General features: G+C 43.8%; 1 protein-coding gene across 2 annotated transcripts in view; it reads right to left on the bottom strand.

The window, feature by feature from the left end:
- LOC131936683 (dynein axonemal heavy chain 5) overlaps positions 1–24,346 on the bottom strand; it is a 59,834-nt gene that overhangs the window by 15,154 nt on the left and 20,334 nt on the right. Inside the window, exons 29-54 of one of the 2 annotated variants that reach the window (XM_059293732.1) lie at positions 23,700–23,899; positions 23,159–23,312; positions 22,752–22,915; positions 21,328–21,535; positions 20,942–21,103; positions 20,452–20,676; positions 20,095–20,267; positions 19,325–19,503; positions 18,849–19,036; positions 18,513–18,707; positions 18,157–18,343; positions 17,795–17,904; positions 17,365–17,611; positions 16,920–17,161; positions 16,540–16,680; positions 16,149–16,398; positions 15,300–15,577; positions 14,880–15,095; positions 14,287–14,517; positions 13,736–13,899; positions 13,099–13,221; positions 11,078–11,147; positions 10,380–10,633; positions 8,973–9,126; positions 8,668–8,832; positions 8,071–8,297 (exon numbers count right to left, since the gene is read on the bottom strand). In XM_059293732.1, the coding sequence (XP_059149715.1) occupies positions 8,071–8,297; positions 8,668–8,832; positions 8,973–9,126; positions 10,380–10,633; positions 11,078–11,147; positions 13,099–13,221; positions 13,736–13,899; positions 14,287–14,517; positions 14,880–15,095; positions 15,300–15,577; positions 16,149–16,398; positions 16,540–16,680; positions 16,920–17,161; positions 17,365–17,611; positions 17,795–17,904; positions 18,157–18,343; positions 18,513–18,707; positions 18,849–19,036; positions 19,325–19,503; positions 20,095–20,267; positions 20,452–20,676; positions 20,942–21,103; positions 21,328–21,535; positions 22,752–22,915; positions 23,159–23,312; positions 23,700–23,899 (4,907 nt within the window). Of the gene's footprint in view, positions 1–8,070; positions 8,298–8,667; positions 8,833–8,972; positions 9,127–10,379; positions 10,634–11,077; positions 11,148–12,112; positions 12,236–13,098; positions 13,222–13,735; positions 13,900–14,286; positions 14,518–14,879; positions 15,096–15,299; positions 15,578–16,148; positions 16,399–16,539; positions 16,681–16,919; positions 17,162–17,364; positions 17,612–17,794; positions 17,905–18,156; positions 18,344–18,512; positions 18,708–18,848; positions 19,037–19,324; positions 19,504–20,094; positions 20,268–20,451; positions 20,677–20,941; positions 21,104–21,327; positions 21,536–22,751; positions 22,916–23,158; positions 23,313–23,699; positions 23,900–24,346 lie in introns of both variants that reach the window. The other variant, XM_059293733.1, reaches the window with a different exon arrangement.

Genomic DNA, 24,346 nt, shown 5'->3' with positions numbered 1-24,346 from the left:
CTTCCCCAAGAATCAACCATTTTGTCACCTCTGGAAGTAGTCTATGCAGCTCTCTGCCACCCCCTAAAAGAATCAACCATTTTGTCACCTCTGGAAGTAGTCTATGCAGCTCTCTGCCACCCCCTAAAAGAATCAACTATTTGTCACCTCTGGAAGTAGTCTATGCAGCTCTCTGCCACCCCCTAAAAGAATCAACCATTTTGTCACCTCTGGAAGTAGTCTATGCAGCTCTCTGCCACCCCCTAAAAGAATCAACCATTTTGTCACCTCTGGAAGTAGTCTATGCAGCTCTCTGCCACCCCCTAAAAGAATCAACCATTTTGTCACCTCTGGAAGTAGTCTATGCAGCTCTCTGCCACCCCCTAAAAGAATCAACTATTTGTCACCTCTGGAAGTAGTCTTGCAGCTCTCTGCCACCCCCTAAAAGAATCAACTATTTGTCACCTCTGGAAGTAGTCTATGCAGCTCTCTGCCACCCCCTAAAAGAATCAACCATTTTGTCACCTCTGGAAGTAGTCTATGCAGCTCTCTGCCACCCCCTAAAAGAATCAACTGTCACCTCTGGAAGTAGTCTATGCAGCTCTCTGCCACCCCCTAAAAGAATCAACCATTTTGTCACCTCTGGAAGTAGTCTATGCAGCTCTCTGCCACCCCCTAAAAGAATCAACTATTTGTCACCTCTGGAAGTAGTCTATGCAGCTCTCTGCCACCCCCTAAAAGAATCAACCATTTTGTCACCTCTGGAAGTAGTCTATGCAGCTCTCTGCCACCCCCTAAAAGAATCAACCATTTTGTCACCTCTGGAAGTAGTCTATGCAGCTCTCTGCCACCCCCTAAAAGAATCAACTATTTTGTCACCTCTGGAAGTAGTCTATGCAGCTCTCTGCCACCCCCTAAAAGAATCAACTATTTTGTCACCTCTGGAAGTAGTCTATGCAGCTCTCTGCCACCCCCTAAAAGAATCAACTATTTGTCACCTCTGGAAGTAGTCTATGCAGCTCTCTGCCACCCCCTAAAAGAATCAACCATTTTGTCACCTCTGGAAGTAGTCTATGCAGCTCTCTGCCACCCCCTAAAAGAATCAACTATTTTGTCACCTCTGGAAGTAGTCTATGCAGCTCTCTGCCACCCCCTAAAAGAATCAACTATTTTGTCACCTCTGGAAGTAGTCTATGCAGCTCTCTGCCACCCCCTAAAAGAATCAACTATTTGTCACCTCTGGAAGTAGTCTATGCAGCTCTCTGCCACCCCCTAAAAGAATCAACTGTCACCTCTGGAAGTAGTCTATGCAGCTCTCTGCCACCCCCTAAAAGAATCAACCATTTTGTCACCTCTGGAAGTAGTCTATGCAGCTCTCTGCCACCCCCTAAAAGAATCAACCATTTTGTCACCTCTGGAAGTAGTCTATGCAGCTCTCTGCCACCCCCTAAAAGAATCAACTGTCACCTCTGGAAGTAGTCTATGCAGCTCTCTGCCACCCCCTAAAAGAATCAACCATTTTGTCACCTCTGGAAGTAGTCTATGCAGCTCTCTGCCACCCCCTAAAAGAATCAACTGTCACCTCTGGAAGTAGTCTATGCAGCTCTCTGCCACCCCCTAAAAGAATCAACCATTTTGTCACCTCTGGAAGTAGTCTATGCAGCTCTCTGCCACCCCCTAAAAGAATCAACTATTTGTCACCTCTGGAAGTAGTCTATGCAGCTCTCTGCCACCCCCTAAAAGAATCAACTGTCACCTCTGGAAGTAGTCTATGCAGCTCTCTGCCACCCCCTAAAAGAATCAACTATTTGTCAACTCTGGAAGTAGTCTATGCAGCTCTCTGCCACCCCCTAAAAGAATCAACTATTTGTCACCTCTGGAAGTAGTCTATGCAGCTCTCTGCCACCCCCTAAAAGAATCAACCATTTTGTCACCTCTGGAAGTAGTCTATGCAGCTCTCTGCCACCCCCTAAAAGAATCAACTATTTTGTCACCTCTGGAAGTAGTCTATGCAGCTCTCTGCCACCCCCTAAAAGAATCAACTATTTTGTCACCTCTGGAAGTAGTCTATGCAGCTCTCTGCCACCCCCTAAAAGAATCAACTATTTTGTCACCTCTGGAAGTAGTCTATGCAGCTCTCTGCCACCCCCTAAAAGAATCAACTATTTTGTCACCTCTGGAAGTAGTCTATGCAGCTCTCTGCCACCCCCTAAAAGAATCAACCATTTTGTCACCTCTGGAAGTAGTCTATGCAGCTCTCTGCCACCCCCTAAAAGAATCAACTATTTGTCACCTCTGGAAGTAGTCTATGCAGCTCTCTGCCACCCCCTAAAAGAATCAACTATTTGTCACCTCTGGAAGTAGTCTATGCAGCTCTCTGCCACCCCCTAAAAGAATCAACTATTTGTCACCTCTGGAAGTAGTCTATGCAGCTCTCTGCCACCCCCTAAAAGAATCAACCATTTTGTCACCTCTGGAAGTAGTCTATGCAGCTCTCTGCCACCCCCTAAAAGAATCAACTATTTTGTCACCTCTGGAAGTAGTCTATGCAGCTCTCTGCCACCCCCTAAAAGAATCAACTATTTTGTCACCTCTGGAAGTAGTCTATGCAGCTCTCTGCCACCCCCTAAAAGAATCAACTATTTGTCACCTCTGGAAGTAGTCTATGCAGCTCTCTGCCACCCCCTAAAAGAATCAACCATTTTGTCACCTCTGGAAGTAGTCTATGCAGCTCTCTGCCACCCCCTAAAAGAATCAACCATTTTGTCACCTCTGGAAGTAGTCTATGCAGCTCTCTGCCACCCCCTAAAAGAATCAACTATTTTGTCACCTCTGGAAGTAGTCTATGCAGCTCTCTGCCACCCCCTAAAAGAATCAACTATTTGTCACCTCTGGAAGTAGTCTATGCAGCTCTCTGCCACCCCCTAAAAGAATCAACCATTTTGTCACCTCTGGAAGTAGTCTATGCAGCTCTCTGCCACCCCCTAAAAGAATCAACTATTTGTCACCTCTGGAAGTAGTCTATGCAGCTCTCTGCCACCCCCTAAAAGAATCAACTATTTGTCACCTCTGGAAGTAGTCTATGCAGCTCTCTGCCACCCCCTAAAAGAATCAACTATTTGTCACCTCTGGAAGTAGTCTATGCAGCTCTCTGCCACCCCCTAAAAGAATCAACCATTTTGTCACCTCTGGAAGTAGTCTATGCAGCTCTCTGCCACCCCCTAAAAGAATCAACTATTTTGTCACCTCTGGAAGTAGTCTATGCAGCTCTCTGCCACCCCCTAAAAGAATCAACTATTTTGTCACCTCTGGAAGTAGTCTATGCAGCTCTCTGCCACCCCCTAAAAGAATCAACTATTTGTCACCTCTGGAAGTAGTCTATGCAGCTCTCTGCCACCCCCTAAAAGAATCAACCATTTTGTCACCTCTGGAAGTAGTCTATGCAGCTCTCTGCCACCCCCTAAAAGAATCAACCATTTTGTCACCTCTGGAAGTAGTCTATGCAGCTCTCTGCCACCCCCTAAAAGAATCAACTATTTTGTCACCTCTGGAAGTAGTCTATGCAGCTCTCTGCCACCCCCTAAAAGAATCAACTATTTGTCACCTCTGGAAGTAGTCTATGCAGCTCTCTGCCACCCCCTAAAAGAATCAACCATTTTGTCACCTCTGGAAGTAGTCTATGCAGCTCTCTGCCACCCCCTAAAAGAATCAACTATTTGTCACCTCTGGAAGTAGTCTATGCAGCTCTCTGCCACCCCTTAAAAGAATCAACTATTTGTCACCTCTGGAAGTAGTCTATGCAGCTCTCTGCCACCCCCTAAAAGAATCAACTATTTGTCACCTCTGGAAGTAGTCTATGCAGCTCTCTGCCACCCCCTAAAAGAATCAACCATTTTGTCACCTCTGGAAGTAGTCTATGCAGCTCTCTGCCACCCCCTAAAAGAATCAACTATTTTGTCACCTCTGGAAGTAGTCTATGCAGCTCTCTGCCACCCCCTAAAAGAATCAACCATTTTGTCACCTCTGGAAGTAGTCTATGCAGCTCTCTGCCACCCCCTAAAAGAATCAACTATTTGTCACCTCTGGAAGTAGTCTATGCAGCTCTCTGCCACCCCCTAAAAGAATCAACTGTCACCTCTGGAAGTAGTCTATGCAGCTCTCTGCCACCCCCTAAAAGAATCAACTATTTGTCAACTCTGGAAGTAGTCTATGCAGCTCTCTGCCACCCCCTAAAAGAATCAACTATTTTGTCACCTCTGGAAGTAGTCTATGCAGCTCTCTGCCACCCCCTAAAAGAATCAACTATTTTGTCACCTCTGGAAGTAGTCTATGCAGCTCTCTGCCACCCCCTAAAAGAATCAACTATTTGTCACCTCTGGAAGTAGTCTATGCAGCTCTCTGCCACCCCCTAAAAGAATCAACCATTTTGTCACCTCTGGAAGTAGTCTATGCAGCTCTCTGCCACCCCCTAAAAGAATCAACTATTTTGTCACCTCTGGAAGTAGTCTATGCAGCTCTCTGCCACCCCCTAAAAGAATCAACTATTTTGTCACCTCTGGAAGTAGTCTATGCAGCTCTCTGCCACCCCCTAAAAGAATCAACTATTTGTCACCTCTGGAAGTAGTCTATGCAGCTCTCTGCCACCCCCTAAAAGAATCAACCATTTTGTCACCTCTGGAAGTAGTCTATGCAGCTCTCTGCCACCCCCTAAAAGAATCAACTATTTTGTCACCTCTGGAAGTAGTCTATGCAGCTCTCTGCCACCCCCTAAAAGAATCAACTATTTTGTCACCTCTGGAAGTAGTCTATGCAGCTCTCTGCCACCCCCTAAAAGAATCAACTATTTTGTCACCTCTGGAAGTAGTCTATGCAGCTCTCTGCCACCCCCTAAAAGAATCAACTATTTTGTCACCTCTGGAAGTAGTCTATGCAGCTCTCTGCCACCCCCTAAAAGAATCAACCATTTTGTCACCTCTGGAAGTAGTCTATGCAGCTCTCTGCCACCCCCTAAAAGAATCAACTATTTGTCACCTCTGGAAGTAGTCTATGCAGCTCTCTGCCACCCCCTAAAAGAATCAACCATTTTGTCACCTCTGGAAGTAGTCTATGCAGCTCTCTGCCACCCCCTAAAAGAATCAACTATTTGTCACCTCTGGAAGTAGTCTATGCAGCTCTCTGCCACCCCCTAAAAGAATCAACTATTTGTCACCTCTGGAAGTAGTCTATGCAGTTCTCTGCCACCCCCTAAAAGAATCAACCATTTTGTCACCTCTGGAAGTAGTCTATGCAGCTCTCTGCCACCCCCTAAAAGAATCAACTATTTTGTCACCTCTGGAAGTAGTCTATGCAGCTCTCTGCCACCCCCTAAAAGAATCAACTATTTTGTCACCTCTGGAAGTAGTCTATGCAGCTCTCTGCCACCCCCTAAAAGAATCAACTATTTGTCACCTCTGGAAGTAGTCTATGCAGCTCTCTGCCACCCCCTAAAAGAATCAACTATTTGTCACCTCTGGAAGTAGTCTATGCAGCTCTCTGCCACCCCCTAAAAGAATCAGCTATTTTGTCACCTCTGGAAGTAGTCTATGCAGCTCTCTGCCACCCCCTAAAAGAATCAACTATTTGTCACCTCTGGAAGTAGTCTATGCAGCTCTCTGCCACCCCCTAAAAGAATCAACCATTTTGTCACCTCTGGAAGTAGTCTATGCAGCTCTCTGCCACCCCCTAAAAGAATCAACCATTTTGTCACCTCTGGAAGTAGTCTATGCAGCTCTCTGCCACCCCCTAAAAGAATCAACTATTTTGTCACCTCTGGAAGTAGTCTATGCAGCTCTCTGCCACCCCCTAAAAGAATCAACCATTTTGTCACCTCTGGAAGTAGTCTATGCAGCTCTCTGCCACCCCCTAAAAGAATCAACTATTTTGTCACCTCTGGAAGTAGTCTATGCAGCTCTCTGCCACCCCCTAAAAGAATCAACCATTTTGTCACCTCTGGAAGTAGTCTATGCAGCTCTCTGCCACCCCCTAAAAGAATCAACTGTCACCTCTGGAAGTAGTCTATGCAGCTCTCTGCCACCCCCTAAAAGAATCAACCATTTTGTCACCTCTGGAAGTAGTCTATGCAGCTCTCTGCCACCCCCTAAAAGAATCAACTATTTGTCACCTCTGGAAGTAGTCTATGCAGCTCTCTGCCACCCCCTAAAAGAATCAACTGTCACCTCTGGAAGTAGTCTATGCAGCTCTCTGCCACCCCCTAAAAGAATCAACTATTTGTCAACTCTGGAAGTAGTCTATGCAGCTCTCTGCCACCCCCTAAAAGAATCAACTATTTGTCACCTCTGGAAGTAGTCTATGCAGCTCTCTGCCACCCCCTAAAAGAATCAACCATTTTGTCACCTCTGAAAGTAGTCTATGCAGCTCTCTGCCACCCCCTAAAAGAATCAACTATTTTGTCACCTCTGGAAGTAGTCTATGCAGCTCTCTGCCACCCCCTAAAAGAATCAACCATTTTGTCACCTCTGGAAGTAGTCTATGCAGCTCTCTGCCACCCCCTAAAAGAATCAACCATTTTGTCACCTCTGGAAGTAGTCTATGCAGCTCTCTGCCACCCCCTAAAAGAATCAACTGTCACCTCTGGAAGTAGTCTATGCAGCTCTCTGCCACCCCCTAAAAGAATCAACCATTTTGTCACCTCTGGAAGTAGTCTATGCAGCTCTCTGCCACCCCCTAAAAGAATCAACCATTTTGTCACCTCTGGAAGTAGTCTATGCAGCTCTCTGCCACCCCCTAAAAGAATCAACTATTTGTCACCTCTGGAAGTAGTCTATGCAGCTCTCTGCCACCCCCTAAAAGAATCAACCATTTTGTCACCTCTGGAAGTAGTCTATGCAGCTCTCTGCCACCCCCTAAAAGAATCAACCATTTTGTCACCTCTGGAAGTAGTCTATGCAGCTCTCTGCCACCCCCTAAAAGAATCAACTGTCACCTCTGGAAGTAGTCTATGCAGCTCTCTGCCACCCCCTAAAAGAATCAACCATTTTGTCACCTCTGGAAGTAGTCTATGCAGCTCTCTGCCACCCCCTAAAAGAATCAACCATTTTGTCACCTCTGGAAGTAGTCTATGCAGCTCTCTGCCACCCCCTAAAAGAATCAACCATTTTGTCACCTCTGGAAGTAGTCTATGCAGCTCTCTGCCACCCCCTAAAAGAATCAACTGTCACCTCTGGAAGTAGTCTATGCAGCTCTCTGCCACCCCCTAAAAGAATCAACCATTTTGTCACCTCTGGAAGTAGTCTATGCAGCTCTCTGCCACCCCCTAAAAGAATCAACTGTCACCTCTGGAAGTAGTCTATGCAGCTCTCTGCCACCCCCTAAAAGAATCAACTGTCACCTCTGGAAGTAGTCTATGCAGCTCTCTGCCACCCCCTAAAAGAATCAACCATTTTGTCACCTCTGGAAGTAGTCTATGCAGCTCTCTGCCACCCCCTAAAAGAATCAACCATTTTGTCACCTCTGGAAGTAGTCTATGCAGCTCTCTGCCACCCCCTAAAAGAATCAACTATTTGTCACCTCTGGAAGTAGTCTATGCAGCTCTCTGCCACCCCCTAAAAGAATCAACCATTTTGTCACCTCTGGAAGTAGTCTATGCAGCTCTCTGCCACCCCCTAAAAGAATCAACCATTTTGTCACCTCTGGAAGTAGTCTATGCAGCTCTCTGCCACCCCCTAAAAGAATCAACTGTCACCTCTGGAAGTAGTCTATGCAGCTCTCTGCCACCCCCTAAAAGAATCAACCATTTTGTCACCTCTGGAAGTAGTCTATGCAGCTCTCTGCCACCCCCTAAAAGAATCAACCATTTTGTCACCTCTGGAAGTAGTCTATGCAGCTCTCTGCCACCCCCTAAAAGAATCAACCATTTTGTCACCTCTGGAAGTAGTCTATGCAGCTCTCTGCCACCCCCTAAAAGAATCAACTGTCACCTCTGGAAGTAGTCTATGCAGCTCTCTGCCACCCCCTAAAAGAATCAACCATTTTGTCACCTCTGGAAGTAGTCTATGCAGCTCTCTGCCACCCCCTAAAAGAATCAACTGTCACCTCTGGAAGTAGTCTATGCAGCTCTCTGCCACCCCGTCGTGGATGATCCCCATGGTGTGGATGACTTGTTTCTTCACGTCCTCTGTACACACGATGTTGAAGTCACGCAGGAAGTGGTCAGCCACAGCAATCAGGGCATCCTTTGGCCATCTCTGGAACCAGTCCATGGTGCAGCCAGAGATCAGACCAGGAAACTTCAAGGCTCGCTGGCGGAACTTTTCTCCCACCTGCACAAACAGTCAAATGAGTGTAAGAAACATTACAAGCTTTTGTTTAACTGATTTCTTAAGGCCTTTGTCCACATCTGTCATGAGGAGCAGCTTTAAGTGATCCATGTTTTTCTTTTTAGTTATTTCAATAGTGGTGCATTTTATTATATATTTAAAGAAAGACATTTTATTGATTTTTATATCTTCTTTTTAATGCACATATAGAAGTTTATTATTATAAATGTTTATTTTTTTTTTTTACAATTAGTCTTAAAGTAGGCCACATCAGATGGACAAATGCTACAAAGATCCATCCAGCTGTTTAAATCAGTGTTATGTGAAACCTATTTATTGACTGAATTTCAAGTGAATGAAAGGCCTGACTTACAGGTGAGAAACAAAGTGAAACATGAAGGTTGGCCCTGACCCTCGTCAGGTAATATTCATACAGGTTTTCATTGCTTGGGGGTCTTTTAGGGAATTCCTTCTTCATGACAGAGACCAGCTCTCCCAGGATCTCATCCATTTCATCTCTGGCAAACAAGTTGGAGACCTGCACATAGGAATACATCTTACAGGAACACATCAGCAATCTTTTTTGTTAGCTATACACACACAGGAATACATCAGCAATAGAAACAACAACTAATAGATTTCTAAATAAAGAACAAAAAACTGTAACAATGTACTAACCACACCAGAAGACAGCATGTTGTTGAGATACTCTAGAAAACCTTCATCCTTGATCTCCTGGTCAGTGAAAATGAATGTGATGCCCTTGCCCTGCTGACCAGCTGTTCTGTACAGGAACTTGAGGTCCTCCAGCAGATTGGAAACATTGTAGGACCTGGTGGGGGCAGAGAACATGGCATCTTATTGGTGGGGGGGGGGGGGGGCAGAGAACATGGCATCTTATTGGTGGGGGGGGGCAGAGAACATGGCATCTTATTGGTGGGGGCAGAGAACATGGCATCTACAACTGGTGGGGGCAGAGAACATGGCATCTTATTGGGGGGGGGCAGAGAACATGGCATCTACAACTGGTGGGGGCAGAGAACATGGCATCTACAACTGGTGGGGGCAGAGAACATGGCATCTACAACTGGTGGGGGCAGAGAACATGGCATCTACAACTGGTGGGGGCAGAGAACATGGCATCTACAACTGGTGGGGGCAGAGAACATGGCATCTACAACTGGTGGGGGCAGAGAACATGGCATCTACAACTGGTGGGGGCAGAGAACATGGCATCCACAACTGGTGGGGGCAGAGAACATGGCATCTACAACTGGTGGGGGCAGAGAACATGGCATCTACAACTGGTGGGGGCAGAGAACATGGCATCTACAACTGGTGGGGGCAGAGAACATGGCATCTACAACTGGTGGGGGCAGAGAACATGGCATCTTATTGGGGGGGGGCAGAGAACATGGCATCTTATTGGTGGGGGCAGAGAACATGGCATCTTATTGGTGGGGGCAGAGAACATGGCATCTACAACTGGTGGGGGCAGAGAACATGGCATCTACAACTGGTGGGGGCAGAGAACATGGCATCTACAACTGGTGGGGGCAGAGAACATGGCATCTTATTGCTGGGGGCAGAGAACATGGCATCTTATTTGTGGGGGCAGAGAACATGGCATCTACAACTGGTGGGGGCAGAGAACATGGCATCTACAACTGGTGGGGGCAGAGAACATGGCATCTACAACTGGTGGGGGCAGAGAACATGGCATCTACAACTGGTGGGGGCAGAGAACATGGCATCTTATTGGGGGGGGGCAGAGAACATGGCATCTTATTGGTGGGGGCAGAGAACATGGCATCTTATTGGTGGGGGCAGAGAACATGGCATCTTATTGGTGGGGGCAGAGAACATGGCATCTTATTGGTGGGGGCAGAGAACATGGCATCTACAACTGGTGGGGGCAGAGAACATGGCATCTTATTGGGGGGGGGGGCAGAGAACATGGCATCTTATTGGTGGGGGGGGGGGGGCAGAGAACATGGCTCCACAGGTGGCCATAGCAACGGGTGGCGTACACTGGTCAAAGTAATCTGGTAAGCAAACAAAACCATAACAAAAGCAAAAGTTTACCTGGTCAAAGTAATCTGGAAGGTCTTGTATCCAGCAATAAATGAGGCCAGCCTGGTCAGAGACTGCTTGCCTGACCCTCCCACTCCTACCAAAAGGGCGTGTCCTCTGGGTGTTCTGATAATGCGAGAAACCTTGACCAAGTGGGTCATGGCATCTTGGAAAAACACCAGGTCCATCCCTGCACCACGCACGCTGTCATTGTACTGCTGTAGGAAGTAGGACAGCCTCTCCTTGAGGGCCTGCATGCTTTCAACCTGAGGCAGGGGGACAGAATGGCAGGCTAAACAAAGTTATGGGGACCATGGCAGGATAAACAAAGTTATGGGGACCATGGCAGTGTGAGAATGGCAGGCTAAACAAAGTTATGGGGACCATGGCAGGATAAACAAAGTTATGGGGACAGAATGGCAGGCTAAACAAAGTTATGGGGACCATGGCAGGCTAAACAAAGTTATGGGGACCATGGCAGGCTAAACAAAGTTATGGGGACCATGGCAGGCTAAACAAAGTTATGGGGACCATGGCAGGCTAAACAAAGTTATGGGGACCATGGCAGGCTAAACAAAGTTATGGGGACCATGGCAGGCTAAACAAAGTTATGGGGACCATGGCAGGCTAAACAAAGTTATGGGGACTATGGCAGGCTAAACAAAGTTTACAGAGACAAAAATAAGCAGGTTATGAAGGAGATGACTCACAGGTTCATAGATTTTAGGCATGTCAAAGTCTGCATCTTCAGGCTCATCTCCTGTGGCTTCAGGTGCATCTCTAGAGACACAAGACAGGCATATGTTGTTAGAAAAGAGCACATTAAAAATAAAACTGCATGGAATAAAGAATCTGTAATTTATTTATATCTGCCATTACTTATCATGTTTAAACGAAATTGTATGGTTTTTATTTTATTAGATTATCATTATATTCAAGAAATTTAACACTAACCACTCTTAATTTTACATACTTTGAAATAGTCTAGTATCTGTGTTTAGACCATAAATTCAATCTAATAAAGTCTCTAGTTTTCACTTACTTTAAATCAATTAAATCTTACTTAACTTAAGCTGTTGATTTCAAGATGTAACTAATGATCAAATTCAAAACTTCATGTGAAAAATGTTCTACTTCTAAGGGACTACTAACAGTAACAAGATATCAAATGTCAAGCACATTTTAGTGAGGTTAAAATATCAGTTATATCAGCACAATTCTATCTACATCACATCTAAACAAGAATTTATGGTAAGAATCAAATTTCATTTTTTTAAATTCTGTTTTTAAATTTAACATACATCAGTCTCAAAGTTAGATTTAAAATTAATAAAAATAAAAATGTTTATTTTGAGCAAGCAACTTATTTGTTTTCTTTTAAATTTTAAAATATTATTATTTTTAATTTCTAATATCCTTTTTGAAAATGGAGTTAAGTAAAAAAAAAATTGCTTTTGCTTATTCTATGTAGGATAATTAATTTAATGTAATGAATACAATTGTGAATGTGTTTGCATCTCTTGGTATATGGGTGACACCAGGTTGTGTTAAAGAATGAAACATATTTGTGTTTGCATCTCTTGGTATATGGGTGACACCAGGTTGTGTTAAAGAATGAAACATATTTGTGTTTGCATCTCTTGGTATATGGGTGACACCAGGTTGTGTTAAAGAATGAAACATATTTGTGTTTGCATCTCTGGGTGTAGGGATGACACCTGTTACAGAATGAAACATGTTCCCACCTCATGAAGCCAGAGAAAAAAAAAGTTTCCACCACCAGCTCCCCTGCCTCTTCACTAATCTCCTGGTTGACCAGGCGCTTGAGTGTCTTGTCATACCAGGCCAGGTCCTCCACTGTCACAAATCTGTCCACGGCCACGGCGCAACATGCAGGGTTAGGTTTTTAGAATGCACACAGGTTAAAATCTAGGCTAAGTTAGGATCACACACACACACATAAAGCAATAAAAGCAGCCACTGCAGCCCACTGTGGAGAAAACTAGAGGGGTGTTGGACTAGACACATCAAGTATGCTGTGTTAGACTAGACACATCAAGTATGCTGTGTTGGACTAGACACATCAAGTATGCTGTGTTGGACTAGACACATCAAGTATGCTGTGTTGGACTAGACACATCAAGTATGCTGTGTTGGACTAGACACATCAAGTATGCTGTGTTGGACTAGACACATCAAGTATGCTGTGTTAGACTAGACACATCAAGTATGCTGTGTTAGACTAGACACATCAAGTATGCTGTGTTAGACTAGACACATCAACTCAAGTATGCTGAAAATGTAACTAGCTTTTTGATTTGCTAAGAAATATTAACTTATTATCAATATTATTTATATTCAGTTTGTAAACAAATCATTCTTAAAAGATTTTTAATGATAGTTGTTTTGATAATATTTAAAAAGTACTTAAAATTCAAACAGATAATTTGAAAATGATTTCACGTACACACTTGAGTTGCTGCATTGTATGAGGGAGACAAAGAAAATTTTTCTGTTACTGCTGATCTATTCTTTTTAATATTTAGGCTGTTTAAGCTTTACAAGAAAAAATTTTGTTACTTCAGATCTATTCTTTTTAATATTTAGGCTGTTAAGGCCTGTTTAAGTTTTACAGAGAAATTTTCTTTAAAAGGAAAAAGGGTTAGGCAAAAAAAAAAATCACACAGCAAAAAAAAAAAAGCCAAATCTTGATCCATGTTGTTGGGGCTACCTCAAGAAATCAACAAACAGATCACTCCGTTCTAGATGGACAGCTGTGGATTCACCACACTCTTCATTGATCACCCTGGTCATAGTTTTGATGAACCAGGCACCATCATCCACACTGGTAAATCTGTGGCCAGTTTTAGCAAGCAAAAATAGTTTTATATGTTTATTCTTTCAGGTATTCATAATTATAACATATAAGGGTAACTATTTTAGTGTAACATTTAAGGGTAACTATTTAAGTAAAACTATTGAAGTGGCTACTTTTCATCTGAAATTAAAGCTTTTTATTATGAATGACATAACGGTAAAGTTATTCACATAGTACAGTACATGCAATACCACAATAAATCATCAAACATATTTTACATATAGATTTCATACCAAACTGATCAAAAAATCATCATTATAATTGGAATTTTATAGTCAGTGCAGCAAAAAGCTCAATATTCTAGTATCATTCATTTAATAAATTATTTTGTTTGTTTTGCTACCCACCAGCTGGTGGAGGTTCCCTGTGTATTTGTGTCCAACATTTAATAAATTAATCAGCCCAAGCTCATTTTACTATAAAGTTATGATACACCACATCCCTTCCCCCACATTTCCCACTCTGACACACACACATTTCCCCACGTCACCTGTCAGCTATGACACGGCAGCATTCATGTTTCCAGAGCCCCATCAGGATTTTGACATCAGTGATGACACTGCTGATAGTGTTCAACATGCCTTGCCAGATGCGAGACAGATCTCGCAAGTTGAAGATGTAATGAAATTTGGCTGGTGTTGGTAACATTTTGATCTGGAAAGAGTAATTTCAATTTTAGAAATGTATTTTGATAATCTGTAAAATAATTACAAATGTATGTAGGTATTACCAAAGGACATAATCATGATCTAATTGGATGGTGGAGCCTTATTTTTTTGTTCTTGCGAGCTAATTGAATCAGTATTTTTTGGAGATTTTGGTCATGTGACCTCTGGGATATGGGGTAGATTGACATTCATGGGAAGCTTAGTCTAACCTCAGTCTTTGAGCTGTTGGTTACAAGTGTGGTGGATCATTTATTTCAAAATACAGATGGTACAAAGATAAATAATTTGTCAATGTGACAAATACTACACTAGCTAGTAAACAATGAGTTGATTTCAACCACTGTCTCTCTTCATACAAAAGTTTTAAATTTACCTTGGTTAACTGCCAGAGTCTTCTAGTGATGGGCACTAAGTTCCTGACCATGGCAATGACATCCTCTTTGAAGCCTCTCTCCTTGCAGAAATGTCCCAGCCCAATGACAGTGAAGATTTTGTCAATGGATGGATTGGATGGCAGTGTACAGTTGAAGATGGCAAACTGGCGCTTCAGACGCTGGGGGATGTCATTGCGACCTCCACCTGGCTGAATCATGGCTGCCAAAAACTGGGAGGTGTTTAGAAAATTGTCAATGGCTGGAGTTTTTTCAAAATCAGAGATGTATGGCAGCAGAATACAGATGTGAAATGATAAGAAAGAATAGCAACTGAAAAGTTAACATTGCAATAATAGATTTTGACCAGTGATATTCAGTGTGTTGAATTTAAGTTATAAGAAAGCCAACCTGCATATCAACAATAGTTGTGAATATAAGTTATAAGAAAGCCAACCTGCATATCAACAATAGTTGTGAATATAAGTTATAAGAAAGCCAACCTGCATATCAACAATAGTTGTGAATATAAGTTATAAGAAAGCCAACCTGCATATCAACAATAGTTGTGAATATAAGTTATAAGAAAGCCAACCTGCATATCAACAATAGTTGTGAAGTCACCAGGCTTCTCCAAGCTGTAGAAGCCACGGTTTTCCATGAGTTGTCTGACAATCTCATTGGCGATTTGGTCGCCCCACTCATTGATGACAGGCATGTTGATGTCATCAATGAACACAGTGGCTTTCTTGCCTGCAGGGGGCCCATAGGTGGAGCCAACTCTTTTATCCACGTAACTTTCAATGGTGCGCTGGGGGAAAGTTGGTTAAACAACAATAATGCTTGGCTGACTCCAAAGGCAAAACTGATTAATTCAGCATATTTAATTTTTATTCTTAAAAGATAAAAAAAATTATTCCAAATTGTAAGACTGAAAAAAGAAAATACTGGTACACAATTTTTTTAAAATGTGAGCAAAAACCAAACATTAGACGCCATGTATCAGGGAACTGACCTGGAACATGAGAGGTGTGGTGGCTGAAGAAAAGTTGACCGACTGGCCAATGTGGTACTCTGGGTTGTACTGGCCCATGTAGTTGTTGATCATGACAGTCTTGGCTGTGCCCTGCTCACCAATCAACAGGACGGCTTTGTTTTGTTTGGCGATCAGGTTGATGAGGAACTCAGTCCTCACGTTGTCCACATTGGGCACCAGGATGCTGGTGTACTCAGGCTCGTGGTCAGTGGGGTAGATGTAGCTGCTCACCTTCTCACCCCAGTACACCCAGTTGCCTAGCAACACAATAGTATCAGAGAATTAGTTTTTTAAGTCAAGAAGCTACAATTAGTTTATGACAATTAATCAAATGTGAAGAAAAAAATTGGTTGTTCCAGATTGTTCCTTTTGAACCTTACGGTCCATATGGCAGGTGAAGAAGAGTTCCCTTATTTCAGTGACTTCGGCATTTGAAGGGATAATGTGGTTAGCACTATGTTCAATCACCTATACTTCCCTAACATGAATCAGGTACCCATGAGTTGGGTGGACTCAGGGACGTCTAACTGACTCTAGCCTGGGATCAAAACTTGAGACTTTTGGGTTAGCAGTTTAAGTCTCTACCGTTAGACCACACTGTCTATTTGATCCTATGCTCTCTGTTCAAGATTTAAGTTTTCCTAAACTCTACACAGATTTCTTGCTTTTTCAAATTAAGATATTCTACAGACACTGAAAAATTCTAAGTAGCTAATTTCAAAATTAAAATAAAATTTGTGTGCAGGTTTTGCAACAAAAGACCAGTCAAGTGAAGTAACCGCCCTTCCCCAAAAATGAACAATGAAACTAATTTTTTAAACTGCTAACCATCAGCGTCCACCATGAAGTCAAACATTGTGGCATCCAGGCCATCAGGGATCTTTGGCAGGTCCAGTCTGATGGTCTCGTGCTTGCGGAGAAACTCCTCCATCTTGGCCCGGTCATCCAGCTCTAGGAAAGCTCCGATGCTCCACATGAGTGTGAAGATGTAGATGCGCTCATACACTTCTCTAGGCAGCTGCCCTGTGCCTTCTTTCTCATCCTTCATGGTGATCAGTCCAGTCATCAACTTGCAAGCCTTTATGGGGGACATTGTTGCATTTAAGTCAAGATCTCTATTGCAGTTTGTCATGAGATAATAGCACATTAAACTCACAACTGATATCTATAATAGCTGATTATAAAATAAAGTTGAAATTAATTAACAATTTTTTATCACCTGACTAATGACAAAAGCTTCCAAAATGTCCATTTTGAATTCCAGATTCTGTATGGCATAGTTCCACAATGCAGTAAAAGATCCTTCAAACAAACCCATGAGAATATCTTTTTCATGTGCTGGACGCAGGTTTAGCCAGCCCTGGATAAAACACATTACATGGGGTCAGTATATGAAGGTAAACCCATAGGGTCAGTAAATGGGGGCCATTGCATGGTGGTCAGTACATGGAGGTCAGCGCATGGGGGTCTGTACATGGGGGATATTTTACATGTAGAGTAGGATACAAGTTAACTTATATGTAGAATAGGATATTGGGCAACTTACACGTGGGCCAACGTACACGTAGGATAGGATATTAGGATATGGGTCAAACTTACACGTAGGATAGGATTCCAGCCCAGGCCTGAGCTGCTCATGTAGACCATCCCATTACGAGAGACAGTGGCGGGGGAGGCGTTGTCAATGTTGTGTGGCTCAAAGATGATCTTACAGTTTGGGGCCATGGGTATACGGTCACCATTGGCCAAGGTCAAGGTTTTGTTGTCATCTAGGACAGAGTTCAAGTTTTCAATCCAGATGGCATCCACAGGCCCGTCTAGTACCAGCCAGATGTGTTCTCCTGGAAAAGTTCAAAGTTTTCTCAACAACCCACCAGAATAAAACTGAAGCTTTTGGTACTGCCATCTATTCATACAACTGAAGCTTCTGGTACTGCCATCTATTCATACAACTGAAACTTTTGGTACTGCCATCTATTCATACAACTTAAACTTTTGGTACCGCCATCTATTCATACAACTGAAGACTTTGGTCCATTCATACCTTTTTTAACTCTGGTCGTCCTCCTCCATAGAGTGGAGAAGATGCCGTCTGTCCAATCATTGGTTGCCACATCGAGCCGACCAAACATCTGAGGGGCCGTGATGGCCTTGGGGTTCATCCTCCACTCCTTGTGTGGCTCTCCACAGTCTGTCATGGCCTTCATCAGGATGTGGATACAACAGGTCTTACCCGCACCACTGGGGCCAAGGGCCATCATGCCATGGCGGACTCTCTGGGTCTCAAACAGCTGAGGACATGGACAACAAAATACATTTATAATGGAGGGGTCTCAAACAGCTGATAGATGGACACAAAAAATACATTTATAATGGAGGGGTCTCAAACAGCTGAGGGAGAAAAACTAAATGTACAGTAGAGGGTCTCTATAAGATCTACCCAATCCATGATGACTGCCACAGAGATTTCTCACCTGCACCAGCTTGATGGTCCACTCGGGATGGTTGATGAGTTTGGCATCGTCCACATTCTTGGCAATGGCTGCTTCAAGTTCAGGGTAGCCTGCTTTGTCCAGTGTGATACCTAGGGGAGGGTCAAGGCAAACAGTGCTATTTGATTGTCTACACAATGTATACATAAGTTATTAGGTTGTTAACATTAAGTATTTGCCTGCCAACATAAGGTATTTGATTGTTTACAGAAGGTATTTGGTTGCCAACATAAGATATTGGGTAAAAAATTTAAACCTTGAGCCCCTCCCCGCCCAATCCTGGGGGAGTGGGTACATTTGTTGTGATTGGATCCCAGTAAAATCTGTGAGGGAGATTGGTTTACCTGGGAAAAGATCTGAGATAAGGGAGACAAAGAGTGGCTCATCCTGGTCAACCAGTTTGCTGAGATTCATGTCCCTTAGAACTCTCATCACCACAGTCTGCTCAGTCTCTGTGGGGTTCTGGCGCTTCACAGTTCCCAGGGTCCTCAGCACAGACAGGATGTTCCTCAGACCAAAGTCATAGTGGACCTGGCAATCAGACACATTTCATTACAGTGGAGGCAATCAGACACATTGGATCAACCCTTGTGTTGTCTACCCTATAAGCCTTTGGTTAAATTTCAATGCTTGTCACTAGTTTAAAACCAATTAAATTGAATGATTTAAAACTAAACTGAATGTTTGTGATGTTGGTCACCTGTTTGGTCAGCTGCTCCTCACAGAGCTTGTAAAGTGTGTAGAACTTGCGAGCCAGCACAATGTTGTCAATAAAGCCAACAGCGGCCAGCTTGACGCGGATGATGATCTGACGATCTGGGACCATCATGGCCACAGTACGGAAGTTGATTTTCAGATTTTCTGGCAGCTCCTGGCGTCCAGCGTAGCCGGGGTTCTGGGGTACAATAAAAATATCTGAGGCAGCTTTCAAATATTACACCAGGGTTCTATGGTACAGTAAAAATATCTCAGGCATTCTATTTTGAAAAAAGGATTCTCTAGCAAATGTTATTACTAAAAGATGAGTAAACCCTACCATTGTAAGGAAGATGCCAAACTCTGTATTCATTTCTACATTATCACCATCTGTGAAGATAAAGTTCTTTTTCCTTTCTTTCTTACAGGCCAAGACAATGGCAATCTGTTGGGCAGCCACAGACAAGACAGGGAGGTCAATGCGGTTGAACTCATCAAAACACCCCCATGATCCAGACTGTGCCAAACCTGGGGAAATCTTTTAGTCTTGATCAAAACATAAATGGTTGATTAATGCTGTTGTCAAACATCAAGAAAAATATATTTTGATTTGGTTTATTATCATCTGTCAGAATTGGTCTAGCAAGTTATAACTTAATAATTATACTGCTGATTGTTGTCTGATTGCAATTTTGTGAGCTGGTGTTGTTCAGAGGAAACTGTTTTAACAAAACATTAATTGTAGGTTATTTTAGAATATTGAATGAAGCAAATTGTAAACAAGATACTGATCTAAATTATAAACATGACACTGACCTTTGAAGATCCTGCCCAGACCCCTGAAGTCCATCTGATCGGAGCAGTTAAACACAACAACATATTTGCCAAGGCAGCGACCCATGTCCTTGACTGTCTCTGTTTTGCCTGTGCCTGCAGGCCCTGCAGGTGCCCCGCCCATTGACATGCCAAGTGCCTGTGCTAGGGTGATGTAACACCTGCAGACAAAAAAAATTTGCTCAACAATAGTGCCAGTCTGTTAGTAGGGTAATGACCAGCCTCTCACCTGTCAGAGGGGTAATGACCAGCCTCTCACCTGTCAGAGGGGTAATGACCAGCCTCTCACCTGTCAGTTAGTAGGGTAATGACCGCCTTTCACCTGTTGGTAAAAAGGGGTAATGACCAGCCTCTCACCTATCAGTTAGTAGGGTAATGACCAGCCTCTCACCTGTCAGTTAGTGGGGTAATGACCAGCCTCTCACCTGTCAGTGGGGTAATGACCAGCCTCTCACCTGTCAGTCAGTGGGGTAATGACCAGCCTCTCACCTGTCAGTCAGTGGGGTAATGACCAGCCTCTCACCTGTCAGTGGGGTAATGACCAGCCTCTCACCTGTCAGTTAGTGGGGTAATGACCAGCCTCTCACCTGTCAGTTAGTGGCGTAATGACCAGCCTCTCACCTGTCAGTTAGTGGGGTAATGACCAGCCTCTCACCTGTCAGTTAGTGGGGTAATGACCAGCCTCTCACCTGTCAGAGGGGTAGTGACCGCCTCTCACCTGTTGGTAAGTGGGGTAATGACCAGCCTCTCACCTGTCAGTTAGTGGGGTAATGACCAGCCTCTCTGTGCAGCCGAGGAACTCATTCTGGTAGATGAAGTCCACGTCTGTGATGGAGATGATGCACTTGTCCTGGTCCTCAACAAAGTAAAACCTGGACTGTTTCAGCCACTCAAAGTCTGTGGGGGACTTGATGTGCAGGCGACACTAGAAGAGAAGCCCAGATTTCATAAACAGTTGGGAACAAAATACACAAGACTTCATCAATAGTAAAACTTCAGACCTGCTAGTAAAAAGGACAGATCAAATAGAGTTTATGTTTTTAGTGATACTTAAAGTAAAGGCGAGTTAGTGGACCGTATCAAATTATCATAGGATGAAAATTTCCTACCAGGTCATCAAAAATGTCTCGCTGATGGACATGAATGGTGATCAAAGTCTCAAACTTGGTCCTCTCTACTTTGGTGAGGTCAGCAGTTGTCTGGTCAATCAATGCGTTCAGCAGCTTAAGGAATGAGTCGTTTGTTTGACCCATGATTTTACGGTCATATTTGGCATTGGTCAGTGCTTCAGTGGCATCACGTGTCCAGATCATTTGAATTCCCAGCAAGCCAACCTGGGAACACAAACATGACAGTCAACAACATAACTACCTTAATGTGCTAGAGTACCTGTGTAGGTGAGGTGCTAGAGTACCTGTGTGGGTTCAGGGTGCTAGAGCACCTGTGTGGATCAGGTGCTAGAGTACCTGTGTGGGCCAGGTGCTAGAGTACCTGTGTGGATTCAGTGTGCTAGAGTACCTGTGTGGGTCCAGGGTGCTAATGTACCTGTGTGGGTCCAGGGTGCTAGTGCACCTGTACATGGTCAATGTGCTAGCGTACCTGTGCAGGGAATGTGTTGAGAAACTCAAGCAGGTTAAAGCTGGAATCCTGAATGGTCATGGCTGCTGTCCTGATGACAGCATGCAGGGACTTCTGGGACATGGTCATCAAGCTCATGAGCCACACTTCAACGTTGCCTTCTGCTTTCACAGGCTTCTCCAGCTACAGAAGAAAGTGACTCACATCTAATACAACATTCTATTGTACATCTAATACAACATTCTATTGTACATCTAATACAACATTCTATTGTACACATTATTGAGTGATTGGAATAAACATCTAATACAACATTCTATTAATTTCTATTGTACACACATTATTGAGCAATTATTACGATCAATAAAAATACTTTTCACTTGGAACTAGTGGGCAAGTAAGAGTACCTCAATGACCTCCCCTTCAGAGGAAATGATGGTCAAGATCTGGTCGTAGATTTTCTCATGGAAGCGGACATTCTTGGTGTTGTCAAACACAGACAGCAGGTGAGCCTGGATGGTGTGGGGGTCACTGGCCTGGCCCAGGATCTCTAGCAGTGCTGGGTCAGACACAAAGAAAAATCTGGGGAAGCTCAACCTCTTCTTCTCAAGGTACCTGTGGAAACCATATGGCAGAGATCAGACCTCTTCTTCTCAAGGTACCTACAAAGGCTTAAGTTTTCAGGAAGACATACCCAGGCCTAAGTTGACAGGGACATACTCAGGCCTAAGTTGACAGGGACATACCCAGGCCTAAGTTGACAGGGACATAAGGGACATACCCAGGCCTAAGTTGGCAGGGACATACCCAGACCTAAGTTAGCAGGAAGACATATACAGGCCTAAGTTAGCAGGGACATACCCAGGCCTAAGTTGACAGGGACATACCCAGGCCTAAGTTGGCAGGGACATACCCAGGCCTAAGTTGACAGGGACATACCCAGACCTAAGTTGGCAGGGACATACTCAGGCCTAAGTTGGCAGGGACATACCCAGGCCTAAGTTAGCAGGGACATACCCAGGTCTAAGTTGGCAGGGACATACCCAGACCTAAGTTAGCAGGGACACACCCAGGTCTAAGTTGGCAGGGACATACCCAGGCCTAAGTTGGCAGGGACATACTCAGGCCTAAGTTGGCAGGGACATACCCAGGCCTAAGTTGGCAGGGACATACCCAGGCCTAAGTTGGCAGGGACATACCCAGGCCTAAGTTGGCAGGGACATACCCAGGCCTAAGTTGGCAGGGACATACCCAGGCCTAAGTTGGCAGGGACATACCCAGGCCTATCTGACAGGGACATACCCAGGCCTAAGTTGACAGGGACATACCCAGGCCTAAGTTGACAGGGACATACCCAGGCCTAAAACATACCCAGGCCTAAGTTGGCAGGGACATAAGGGACATACCCAGGCCTAAGTTGGCAGGGACATAAGGGACATACCCAGGCCTAAGTTGGCAGGGACATACCCAGGCCTAAGTTGGCAGGGACATACCCAGGCCTAAGTTGGCAGGGACATAAGGGACATACCCAGGCCTAAGTTGGCAGGGACATACCCAGGCCTAAGTTGACAGGGACATAAGGGACATACCCAGGCCTAAGTTGGCAGGGACATACCCAGGCCTAAGTTGACAGGGACATACCCAGGCCTGTCATGACAGGGACATACCCAGGCCTAAAACATACCCAGGCCTAAGTTGACAGGGACATACCCAGGCCCAAGTTGACAGGGACATATCCATGCCTAAGTTGACAGGGACATACCCAGGCCTAAAACATACCCAGGCCTAAGTTGACAGGGACATACCCAGGCCTGTCATGACAGGGACATACCCAGTGAGAGACTTCTGACAAAGCTCCAGCTGTTCCAGGAGGTGGGGTAGAAGCTGCATCAGAGTCTCGTCCCCCACACAGCACTGCACAACGTTGGGGGTTTCGTGGGCTTTTGTCATGATCTTCACCCAAGACTTGTCAATGTTGCTGAAGCGTTTGGCTTCCTGAAAATTGTTTTAAATATACACTTGGAATTATCAGCTGTATAAAGACTTGAAACATTAAAAAATTTTAAAAAAAAAAACCGCCGGCAAAATGAATGTGATACATTTTTTTAGAGTGGCTTGTGTTGTGATAAATGTCTTGTGTTGTGATAAATGTTTACTTTGGGCAGCTGTTTGGCTATGTCATGTGATAAATGTTTACTTTGGGCAGCTGTTTGGCTATGTCATGTGATAAATGTTTACTTTGGGCAGCTGTTTGGCTATGTCTCCGCCAACAAAGACAGCCTCCAGGTAGACCCACAGGTTTTGAACTGTCATCCAGTTCTCTATGATCTCTGAGGAGTTGGTCAGGTTGGCCACCCAAGTCTGGATATTTTTCTTGAAGGGAGCATTGTATCTGTTTACAGAGAGAGAGACAACAATGTATACGTTAAAGGGAGCATTGTATCTGTTTACAGAGAGAGACAACAATGAATACTTTGAAGGGAGCATTGTATCTGTTGACAGTAATTTTACTGTTAACATAATTTTAATGTTAACATAATTTTACTGTTGAGAGTAATGTAAGCTTTAAGCAACAACTTTACTTCAAAGTCTACATTTGAAAAAATGTATGGATTAAAGAACTTTGGCTTATTCTAAGTGAACAAATAAAATGACCTGTTGCTAAGAAGTGAATAAATAAAATGACCTGTGGCTAACAAGTGAACAAATGAAATGACCTGTTGCTAAGAAGTGAATAAATAAAATGACCTGTGGCTAACAAGTGAACAAATGAAATGACCTGTTGCTAAGAAGTGAGCTAAGGACCATCAAGGAATCTTCCATCAGTGAAACAATTTCACTAGTGGTGTCACCACGCAGCAGAAGTTCCCCTCTGTTCTTGAAGTTACCAAAGGTGAACTCCTGCGTGCCCCAGTCGGTCACCACCTGTTTCAACTTGGCTTCGATGTCCTTTTCCTTAACCGCACTGATACAGATGTCCTGATGGGGGAGAGACAATCATTGTAACAGTTAAATCATGGTGAGACAATCATTGTAACATCAGTTAAATCATGGAGAGACAATCATTGAAACAGTTAAATCATGGTGTGTCTATGTTACATCAGTTAAATCATAGAGAGACAATCATTGTAACATCAGTTAAATCATGGAGTGACAATCATTGTAACATCAGTTAAATCATAGAGTGAATATCATTGAAACATCAGTTAAATCATGGAGTGACAATCAATGTAACATCAGTTAAATCATGAAGTGACAATCATTGAAACACCACTTAAATCATGAAGTGACAATCATTGAAACACCACTTAAATCATGGAGTGTATGTAACATCAGTTAAATCATGGAGTGGCAATGCCATAATTTTAGTAGCAAAGATATTTGTGCACACATTATGTGATTCAAACATGAACCAGTGAAAATGAC

This window comes from Physella acuta, unplaced genomic scaffold (assembly GCF_028476545.2).
Source record: "Physella acuta isolate Inbredline_101_S28 unplaced genomic scaffold, ASM2847654v3 ptg000184l, whole genome shotgun sequence".
NCBI classification, from domain to species: Eukaryota; Metazoa; Mollusca; class Gastropoda; family Physidae; genus Physella; species Physella acuta.
Note: the sequence above shows the minus strand (reverse complement) of the source record. Positions and strands in the feature narration are given on the sequence as shown.